We start from the raw sequence: 11,333 nt of genomic DNA on the forward strand, positions 1-11,333 counted from the left end.
TAAAACTGTGGAGATTTCAAAACCGTAAAAGATTAATAATAATAATAATAATAATAATAATAATAATAATAAGAAGAAGAAGAAGAAGAAGAAGAAGAAGAAGAAGAAGAAGAAGAAGAAGAATCACTACGGAAACAATAGGGACTCAAGTGACACTGTTGCTTGCTAGTGGTTAGAAGGTCAACATTTGCTCGTGTCCATATTAATAGTATTTTTTGGACGGTTTTTCTGACACCATCTAAAATCTCAAAGATTTTCGGTTTTATTTTGAAGGCTGCGAACGGAAGTCACAACTTTCCCTCCACTGTGCTCCAGAGATCTGCGTCAGGAACTGCTGGCTGGTGTGAACTTCCGCGATCTGAGTTGAGCTCGAGCGTCCCGAGGTGGTTCGGTTAGGTCCGTCGGCTGCTGTCTTCACTGGACTGCCTTCACTGAAGGAGGCTCTGGTTGAACCGCTCAGAACAGCCGCAGCCGCAGGAAGTCGTCCCAGCAGCCACTGCGAGGACTCTGCGTGTTCGTCCGAAGAGTTGAGTACAAACCTCATTCAAAACTTTATAGAGCAGTTCTATTGGCACTTATCCACACAGATGTCAGAGCACATGTTGAGTTTAGTTGCGATGATGTCAGTTTTAGAAGAGGCTGTGAGCTGGACCGTCCACACAGGCCGGGGTAACGCGTCGTTACACTCAATACTTACGTTGGCTGTTTTCCTCCAACACCAACAATGAAGCTGTCCGTCTCCCCTGGACCGCACGGTACCGTCCGGTGTCACATTGTGCCACAACAACTGTGTTTTAGATGGGCGAGGCTGCGGCTAATTCCTGGAGCGTGAAGTCGAACGGCCGTGAAGCAGCCACCCTTTTAGTTTCACAGACAGGTCAGTAATGAGAGGGACTCTGTTAGAGTCCTGAGGCCGAGCTCATAGCTACACACCAGTTAAACTTTATGAATTCACTTCGATACAGTGACATCTGACTCCGTACATCGTTTAATTTTCACCAAAATTCTCGGAACTTGAATGGTCATTAACGGGACTGGATTTCTGGTGTAGATCCAGCTCAGTTTGGATTTTCATTCCCAGCAGGCAACACAAAGTACGGCAGCCTTGTTGGAACCTTTTCTCTCCCAGTACCACTCCAGAACACAGGGTACCTGCTGACCTGAGTGTTGATCTGATACGGAGCAGAAAGTGGTAGAAATATTGACAAGGATTGATCCATTGTATTTGAATTGTTTGACAGAAAACATTTATCAGAATATGATTCTATGAACTGAAGGGTGGTTCTTTGAGGGGTTTTTTTTCCCGATAATTTGCTAATTTATAGTTTGAAGAGAGGGCGATAGTGACTGGTAGTGTTTCTCAAAAGTCATATTTCACTTGCAGGTGACTTGTGGTCTATGGGAAGACATCATTTCAACACATTTATCGTGGTGGCTCTTAAGTCAAAAGGTTGTTGGTTAGATTTCTCACCTTGGCTGTTTAATCTCATATTGCAGGATTGGAGACAAAAACACACTTGATCCTCTACAGTGTGTTAATAACAGCCTTTGGGCTTCTCAGAGCCTAACTAAGAATCCATATCCAAATGTCTCAATTGAATGCCAGTATTGCAAAGCCCAGCTGGTGTAGATGTGAACCTTTAACCAAGATCATCAAACAGTCGATGAAAAACTTTCATTTGTGACTGTTTTGACGTTTTTTTTTTTTTTTTGTGATGACTAAATAAGTTTTATAAATGTCTTTTCAAGGGAAACATGCTCACTGGCAAGCGACAACAGAGACACCCTTTTGTTTAGTGCTCTCTAAGGGTTAGTGTAACTGATATTGATTGTAAAAGTGATCAGGGATGAAACCTGAATACCTTAAACATCATCGTGATAAAGTTTTTTTGTCCTTGTCATTTGGTCAGGATTTTCAGAGTAAAGGACTGTGCTTCTGAAACGTCTACATAAAATGTCTTTCTTCTGCTTCCACTTTCACACAAATCTGATTTATGCCTATATCATACCTACATTGGCGAGGTAGCTGCAATGGACCTTTATACGCTAACTTCCTCACTGTGTTTCCACAGCACCATGAGTCTACGAGAGATCAGTGAGAATGTGAAGCTGGCCCGCGAGTACGCCTTGCTTGGAAACTACAGCTCTGCTAGCGTTCTCTATCATGGATTGCTTGAACAAATTAAAAAGTATGCGTACACCGTGCGAGACAGCAGTTTTCAGCAGAGGTGGCAGCAGGTAAATATGGCATCAAAATGTGACATCTTAACAGAAAAGAGACCTGTGAGTTCATCTTCAATGTGACTGTGATTGTGTCTCAGTTGTGGCAGGAAATTAGTGAAGAGAATCGACAAGTTCAGGACATCATGTCGACTCTTGAAAACTTTCAGCTGGACACGACGCCTGCTAAACCCAGTAACCACGACGACTGTGAGATAAGGCCTGTGCACATGGAACCAAGGTAATGCAGTTGGTTAATCACATACAACTTTGGATTTTGAACTTTCTCACAATGGTTTAGTGTATATGCAATTTTGATACTGTTTGAACACTGTAGTTGTAGTTCACTGTTCACCTGTGTCGTGCACAGATTTGTGATGGTGTGTTGTATGAGCAGTTTTTCTGCCAACAATAAGCCTCCTAGAGTCATATGATTGAGATCAGTGAGCTGATGTGAGCCTGTTTTGTTCCCTGCTCTGTTAACCCCACACTGCCTCTTTGGTCTTTTTTTTCCTCTTCATTTCCAGGTCTGGTTACATTAGTACATCCGATGAACATTTTCTCTTCTAATGTAGTGATTCATACAGTCTGCACGACCTCCAAAGTGTTTATAAGAATGCATCACTTTATAGTGCTCTGAATAAAACAGCTAAAACACAACAGTCACAGCTTGAATGGCTGTTGTTTGTTGAATCTTCCTCTTCTCATTTCACAGACATTCTCCCAACCCTGTCAGGCGGCCCTCTAACCCCTATAAAGACAGCAAACCTACCAACAACCGCCTTAGTGTGGCTGTGAGGGCCCAGCAAAGGCATTCGCCTCGGGGGGGCAACGGGGACAGAAGTAAACCCTTCAAGGGCAAAGAAAAGAAGGAGTCAAAGGAGGTGAAGGAGGCCGCTGGCAAAGCAAAGGATGATAAGGTAATGAACATGTTGATGGGTTTAATGCACCGCCTACTCCTTCATATTATTACTTAATATATTTTGTAACATAACATGTATTTAGAGACTCTATTTGCATTGTTGGTTAAACAGTATCCACATGCTGCTTGTTTGCTTACAGCCATGCCTAGCCTGTCATTCCAGTTTGAGTGTGGGAGAAACCAGACTTCATGGGTCACATTCAGGGAGCGGGGAAGAGTGATAATCTTTTGTGTCTGCCTTTCAGAACAAAGCAGATGTCCAGGAGAAAGAAGTGAAAAAGTTTGACGGGACAGGATATGACAAAGACCTTGTGGAAGCTCTGGAGAGAGATATTATATCTCAGAATCCAAATGTTAAATGGTACATTTATGTGTTCATCACATTCTGTTCATCACAGCTGGGAAACTCATGAAGAGTTTTGGTGTCATTTTGGCTAGACGACTATCAAAAGATATTATAGCGTTTGTGTTGCCAACAGGGACGTTGTAGAGCAGGGGTGCCCACACTTATACAAGCTACTTTCAAAATCACCAGCTCAAAATGATCTACCTACATAAAAGATACTAAACACCTATTTATTTATACATGCACTGAGTATACTTTATAGCAAAATGCATAACTGATATTTAGAGAGTAATGTAACCCTTGGTATTGCACATAAAAATTGACAGCAGTAATGCACATTTTTTTATGTCCCTTCTTCTGCTGATATCAATTGAAGCTGCTAACCAGGTCACTTAGTGTTATGTCCATTCAGGACGACTTAATCTGTGTTTGTTTGGCAACGCCGCTGCTTTTGTCTGAAATTGTTTAGTTTTGATGGAAAGTAAACAGAGTTGCATGCATAAACCTCCCATCCAGCGTCCCTTTTATACACAACACTTAGCTCACTTGTGTTTTGTAATAGCTAGCGCGTTTGCGCATGCAGGGTGACCCATGACAGGTGACCCGTACAAGGAGAGATCTCAGACTCAATCAGGTGGCATAGACTCGACCTGTTGTAGACTGCCCTCTGGTGGACAAACTCTGCAGGGCAAACACTCATGACATGGTTGAAAGGTGTTTCGACCGTTTTTATTTTATTTTTTTAAATATTCATTTACCGGCCATTATAAAGCTGATACCCATAGTTTGGAAAATGCCTAATAATAATATAATATTGGCTCTAGTCAACACTCAAAGATGGCTTATTGTTACTTTTTATCCATTTTGAACAGAGCCAAAAATAGCTTGCTAAATCTACACAAATTTAGCAAAAAGCACTGACAGAGGAGTCATATTTTTTAGGGCCTGAGCAGGGAAACCAAACTCCCAGGCGATTTCACCTATTTGCACACAGTATCTGTGGACTCTCCGGACAAAAAGTTATTAAAAGAATTTTGATATTCCAAACAATACTCAAGTTATTAAATAGCAACGTCCTGCAGATTTGGTTCCAAACAGGAAGTGATGTGTATCTCCACACTGGTCTGATGTCTAATGACATGAAACTGAGGTTAATACTTCCATCAGAATCCTCTTGTTAAACCTTTAGCCAATGATATGTTATCATTTTAAGATTATTACCTTACCATGTGGGAATATGCAACAGGCTGTCAGCCTATGAAACTTTACAAAACATACCGTACCATAGTGTCAGAAACACACATTTCAAAGCACGGGCTCTGTAGCAAGAACTGTAGGCAGTGTGCGCTTTATCAAGCAATTCTGTTTGCATGATCACAAACCTTCCAGAGAACTGTTAGGTGTACTCCATCTAACATGTTTCTTTAGGGACAACATTGCAGATTTGGAAGATGCAAAAAAACTCCTGAAAGAAGCGGTTGTGTTGCCGATGTGGATGCCAGCATTTTTCAAAGGCATACGGAGACCATGGAAGGTAATGATTTCAAGATACAAATGTTTTTTTTCATGTGTATCACTAATACTGATGCACAGAACCATTCCTTTTGTGTTTTGCTTTAGGGAGTGCTTATGGTGGGACCTCCAGGCACAGGGAAAACACTTCTGGCCAAAGCAGTAGCTACTGAGTGCAGAACCACATTCTTCAATGTCTCCTCATCCACTCTCACCTCAAAGTACAGAGGGGAGTCTGAGAAGCTGGTTCGCCTGCTCTTTGAAATGGTACAACTTTTGATATGATTAGTAGAGATTTTTGCTACAATGAGAAGTGCTCTCCAACAAGGATTTCAAAAATGAGAATAGTCTTTGATCTTCTAGTTCAACTCATAGAAATGAGGAGTGAAACTACAAATGTTGGGCCCATATTTTAGTTTAGTGTTAATGTGCAGATCTAATTTGAGTAAGATATCTGTTCTCACATCCAGTTTACCATCCCAAACAGTGACAGAGACAGTGAGCTTATAATGTATATTTGTACATTTATGAAGGCTTGGTCACACTGGCAGATTTTTTTAGATTCAGTGTTGAAGTAATATGTAGCAGTGTTCCTGATAAAAGTACTGTATTATAGAAATACCTACTAACTACCTTTCTCTTAGACTCAGTCATTAGGGCCCGAGCAGGGAACCTGCAAGGTTCCTATTGTTTTTCAAATGATGATTATTATTATTATCATTATTATTACTATTATTATTATTTTATTTTTCTTTCATCCCAAATGATTGCATTTTTCACTGCCTGAACATAACCCAAAACTCACCAAACTTGGAATATAAGTCACACCTGAAAAATGTTATAATCTATTATATATCAGAATTTCCACCACTAGGTGGCGCTGTTATTAAGGAACGTGCGTTTTCGCTTATAACTCCCATATACTTTGTTGCACATACAAAAACCTTATATCCACGCGTTCAGTAAATTGTGCTGAATCTTATGCTATATTGCCACTCCAGGCAATTTCACCACTTTGCACAAAACTTGGCACACAGCATCTGTGAACCCTCCTGACAAAAAGTTATTAAAAGAATTTTGATAGGCCAGACAATACCAAGTTATTAAAGAACAACTTCCTGCAGATTTGGTTCCAAACAGGAAGTGATGTATATCTCCACAGTGGTCTGTGTTGTGTTCCGATATTCATACTTCCATGAGTACACTTAAACGTAGTACACTATCAGCACTTACTAAGTACGAAGATTTCAGCCGGTGAGTGTTGTTCCAAATCTAATACTCCGTGGTGCCCTTACCGGAAATTACGATTGTGACAGCCGCCTCTGCCTGGCTCCGCTTCTTCCGCTACGTAGACAAGATGGCGGCCTTTGAGTGCATAAAGTGTACATCGTTGCACACTCAATGTTTTTGCCTTTATGAGGGCAACATCCGGGTCCTTTAAGTACACTTCTTTTCGCCGCGATCGATATCGGAACACTCTAAGTACTCAAAGTAAGTATGGTATAGTAAGTACGGGAAGTATGTATATTGGAACACGGCACTGGTCTAATGACATGAAACTAAGGTTACTATTTTCCCATGAGACCCTGAAGCCCTGTGCAAAATTGTAGGCGATAACCACAAGGTGGTGCTCTTTTAAATTGAAGTATTTTATATCTCCACATTGGTTCATTGAATTAACACGAAACGTAGTACGATAATTGTCAGTGCCCTCCTGAGGACATCTGACAAAGTGTTTACTGAGCCCACACCATAACACTTATGGAAATTAAATTCATAGGGGTGGTATAGAATGGCCCCTTTGACTCACACACCAAAAATGACCAACAGGTGGCGCTATTTTCAATGCAAAAGCGTTTTTGGCCCATAAATCTCACATACTATGTTGCAATTGCACCTTATGTGTACCTGTTCCCTGAATCCAGCTGAATTGTATGGTGTGGGCCACGCCCACGCTAGCCGTAACTTTCCATTCGCAAAATTGCGACTAATGAAAATCTTACTTTTTCAAACTCCTCCTAGGCAATTTGACTGATTAGTACCAAACGTTACATGAAGCATCTGTGGACCCTCCTGACAAAAAGTCATCAAAATAATTTTGAAAGACCAAAACACACCCAAAATATAAAACAACAAATTCCTGTACATTGTGTTCAAAACGGACAGTCTTGAATATCTTGACGAAATACAGTCCCAGTCCGATTGACTCAACACTTTTGTTAATTGTGTTCCATGGCCCAATGAGCATTTGTGCAAAGTTTGATGCAAATCTGCCAGTAGATGGTGCTTTTATGGCTAAATGACAAAAAACTCCAGAAATATCTTCACTTTTGAATGGACAGGCTTTCTCCAACAGAGGGCAGTGCTGCCTTGCTAATGGATACAAACCTCAGTTGTAGATGTGTTTGTAGATCAGCACAGTGTTAGTCCTCTCATTACTTGATCTTTATGTAGATTGCAGGGAGTTTTTCTGACTTCACCTTACATTATTTAATACTAGTAGGAGCAGGCCATCAAATATTGTCATAAAATATTCAACCTCAACAGAAGGTGTTGCGTGAACAAGCCTGACAGCAGCCGCAGCCCGACACGCGCAGCCTGCGAGGGCCCGTTCATCGCTGCTTGCTGCTTTAATTGTGATTGTATTTTTACAGGCCCGTTTTTATGCTCCCACTACAATCTTCATTGATGAAATTGACTCCATGTGCAGCCGGAGAGGGACTTCAGAGGAACATGAGGCCAGCCGGAGAGTCAAGGCAGAGCTACTGGTGCAGATGGATGGTATAATGTTTATGAGACTTTCTTGTGCTCATTTGGAAATGTTCTCCAATAAGCCATTTTACTGGCTATAGCCTATTTTCCAGCATTCCATTTATATTTAAACTGTTATATTTTCACTGTAAAAGCCATCCATTGAAGCACGGATTATTCTGAGGATTCCTTATTATTGTGGCTTTTGTGTAGGTGTTGGTGGAGCATCAGAAAACGATGACCCATCCAAGATGGTGATGGTGCTGGCTGCCACCAACTTCCCATGGGACATCGATGAGGCTCTGAGAAGACGACTAGAGAAGAGGATCTACATCCCTCTGCCATCAAGTACAGTGATTTCTCTGCTGCTTTATTGTAGGGCCTCCTTAAATCTCATAAAACACAACTGTTCACCAACAAAACAAACATGGTAGACCAACAACAGAGGCTCGGACAGGATGCAGCCTCATCTGAACAGCATCATGTGAGGTCATACTGAATTAACCTGTTGCAGAGACCTTATGGCAAAAATGAGCTGTTGAGCACCCACTGACCCCCACATTCCTTGCATTATGTCCCCTGTCACGTTAATGTACGGTGCACACAAGACACACATGCTGCTTCATTGTATTTTGCTTTGGGCACCAGAAATCAACCAGTTATTTTATGCAGGAACACTGACATGTTCTAGGTTTGCTGTATGTCAGTTTATGATAAATCCAGCATTATAGCAAACAAACTCTTTTGGAGGGTTGCGGGGGAATGGATCCCAACAGATTTTGGGTAATAGGCACCCTGGACAGATCACCTGCCAATCACAGGGCTGTATACCTGGATCATTCAGGGACTCCAGAACAATCTCTGTGTGGCTAGATTTATAGTCCAGCTAAGCTTTAATTGGGCTCCTTAGTCTTGTTACCTGGTCGGTGTACAGTGCCAAGAAAAAGACAGTGGCGCCTTTGGAATTTATATTTATTTATGTCTTGACTTTGGCTATGACCTGATGTTCCAGCAATGGACAAACACCATGTTTCAACTAATACACAAATGATGAAATTCACTCAAACCATTTGATTTTGCAAATCACAAAATTATCTTAGCTGATTTCCACCACTCAGAGGACCTGTGCTCAATAATACAACCCTGATTCCCACAGAGTCTGGATGCTCTGTAAAACATATAAATCAGAATGTGAAAATGTGTTTATACTTTTCTACATAAATTCAACAGTTCAAAGTTGAGATATGTAATGTTTAACATCCTCAACTTCTCTGATTTTGTAAATATATGCCTACTTTAAATTGGAAGCTAGACATGCTACAGACAATAAATACCAGAAAAGAAGATCAGACATGGTTTTTACCAGGTAATTCCAAGAGTTCACACTCTTGATACTGTTAAGTGGAACCTACTTCCTGTCTGCTCCACTCAATATTACAATTTTGTTTACAGCCAAAGGGAGAGTGGAGCTTCTCAGGATCAACCTGAAGGAGCTGGAGCTAGCCAGCAATGTGGACTTGGACAAGATCGCAGAGCAGTTGGAGGGTTACTCAGGAGCTGACATTACCAATGTGTGCAGGTCAGTCATCTCTGGGCTCCTCCTCAAAGAAAATTAGGATTATTGTAGGAATTTGAGTAATTAATGTAAATGAGTTTGCTGGTAGTTCATGTATCTCTATAAATTCTCTGCTGAAAATGTTGTTGTGTGATGCTGCAGGGATGCCTCTCTGATGGCCATGAGGCGAAGAATCGAGGGCCTCACACCAGAGGAGATTCGCAACATATCCCGGGATGAAATGCACATGCCCACCACCATGGAGGACTTTGAGTCAGCTCTGAAGAAAGTGTCTAAATCCGTATCTGCAGCTGATCTGGAAAAGTATGAAAAGTGGATTGAAGAGTTTGGGTCCTGTTGAAAAACACCAGCAACCGTGTGTCTGACATTGTAACTCTAGTTAATATTGACTCTGTGTGTGTGTGTGTGTGTGTGTGTGTGTGTGTGTGTGTGTGTGTGTGTGTGTGTGTGTGTTAGGTTGTGGATGTGTATTTCGTCGAACCATTCAGGTGATACTGAAGAAATGAGTAAGGTTTATTACTTTAAGTAAATACATGCACTTACAAAATGGCCCCTCTTCTTATTGTACATTATATTAATGTTGTCCAAAAGCCTTTATCTAAAAAGGGTGACTTAAGAGGCAACATTTTTTCAAATGTTTAACAGAAACCTAAAATTATCAAACATGTTCATCAAAATCTTCTTTAGCTTTCACAAAAACATACAAATCTGACGACACGATATACCCCTCACCACACTAATTTTCATAGATGTTTCCTTATGTTGCCTTCACAAGTGTCTTAATGTCAATCTAATGTTATGCCTGTTTTTTGTTTTTTTTATGCACTTGATCTTACTTGGAACCATGTGGTTCCTTCACATTTTGAAGATGTAAGCTCTTATGAACATAACACTAACATGATATTTCTAAATAAAGTTAATGAGAATGGATATAAACATTGTCTATCATGGAACTTTATTTATTAAGCTATACACCTTTTGGGGAAAATGTACTCCACTCAGGACATGCTTAAACATTATTTTAAAACTTAACTGTGGTGAAGTAAAACCATAGATTACTAATTTGAGTATGAAGTACAGCTGTGTTGGTATTGTGAGTCTTGATAATCTTGTTAATCTTGTAATCATGAGTTTATGACTGAACTAATGTCATAACCATACAATCATGCATGAATCCATCAGTATAAGATGGTGTGAGTGTAGTAGACAGTATCTACCGGGGTGGAAGTGACTAGTTACAGTTACTCAAATGTTTGTGGGGTACTTTATACTTTCATAAGCATTTTCAAGTCGGTAACGTTGCTCATACTTAAGTATTATAAAACCATTAAACCAGTACGATTTGAATTAATATGATAACCTTTGATATTTGTTGCCAATATGGCAGTCTTATCCCAAACAGGCCTATGAAAACCCTGACCTATGGACCAACCCTGCAGCAGTGGCATGTCTGGTAACAAGTGTAACTGATGTTTAAAAAGAATACCTTATACTTTCGCCTAAGTAGTATACCAGTAGGGATGCACCCATACCGTTACTTGGCATCGGGTATCGGGCCGATACTGCGCTCATATGGGCCGCAGATTGCATGAAACTGATCAGAACGCGGCTTGTCATTTCTAGTTGTCAGGCGGACCGCGGTCCTATACAAGTATTTTAAATTTTAACGGGGCGCCTCTATTTTGACCAGCGTCGCCGGTTTAGCGGATAAGGAAATCCACTGACCAATTACACGCGAGTTAAGGTATCCCATGTGATGCTACTCAGCCAATCAAATCTGTGCATTCCAGGCGATAAACATTGCGACTCTATTGTGTTGAACAAGTCACAGATAACATGCACATCACTTACTTTATATCTCTTCAGTTGTATTTTAAAGAGTCAAATCCACCCAAAATTGAATTCCAGACAAAAAACTAATCTTCCCAAACTTTTTTGCCACAAATCTTTTTTTGAATAAATCTATCAAGTAAGAGATGAAAAGTGTATGCAGAAATGACACTTTT

The 11,333-nt window shown here is 40.6% G+C and overlaps 1 protein-coding gene across 4 annotated transcripts; it reads left to right on the forward strand.

Annotated features, from left to right (window-relative positions):
• The first annotated feature begins 287 nt into the window (after positions 1 to 287).
• katna1 (katanin p60 (ATPase containing) subunit A 1) lies at positions 288 to 10,263 on the forward strand. Of its 4 annotated transcripts, none has more exons than XR_005072581.1 (12): positions 288 to 526; positions 2,073 to 2,238; positions 2,322 to 2,461; positions 2,936 to 3,140; positions 3,388 to 3,503; positions 4,917 to 5,022; positions 5,109 to 5,267; positions 7,655 to 7,781; positions 7,965 to 8,099; positions 9,204 to 9,330; positions 9,469 to 9,719; positions 9,756 to 10,263. XR_005072581.1 is itself a non-coding variant. In XM_037086780.1 (11 exons), the coding sequence occupies exons 2-11, from the start codon at positions 2,077 to 2,079 to the stop codon at positions 9,665 to 9,667; spliced, it is 1,476 nt and encodes a 491-aa protein (XP_036942675.1). In that variant the 5' UTR covers positions 288 to 526; positions 2,073 to 2,076; the 3' UTR covers positions 9,668 to 10,263. The 4 variants fall into 4 exon arrangements, 2 of the variants coding, with proteins under 2 accessions (XP_036942675.1, XP_036942676.1); XR_005072582.1 differs by having other exon boundaries at positions 9,760 to 10,263; XM_037086780.1 differs by having other exon boundaries at positions 9,469 to 10,263.
• The last annotated feature ends 1,070 nt before the right edge of the window (positions 10,264 to 11,333 follow it).

Source organism: Acanthopagrus latus, chromosome 22 (genome assembly GCF_904848185.1).
Source record: "Acanthopagrus latus isolate v.2019 chromosome 22, fAcaLat1.1, whole genome shotgun sequence".
Classification (NCBI taxonomy): domain Eukaryota; kingdom Metazoa; phylum Chordata; class Actinopteri; order Spariformes; family Sparidae; genus Acanthopagrus; species Acanthopagrus latus.

Excerpts from the sequence above, each read along its gene's own strand:
- katna1 (XM_037086780.1), top strand. The coding sequence starts at position 2,077 with ATGAGTCTACGAGAGATCAGTGAGAATGTGAAGCTGGCCCGCGAGTAC. Across the intron at positions 2,239-2,321 it reads TTCAGCAGAGGTGGCAGCAG|TTGTGGCAGGAAATTAGTGA; the intron begins GTAAATATGGCA and ends ATTGTGTCTCAG. Across the intron at positions 2,462-2,935 it reads CCTGTGCACATGGAACCAAG|ACATTCTCCCAACCCTGTCA; the intron begins GTAATGCAGTTG and ends CTCATTTCACAG.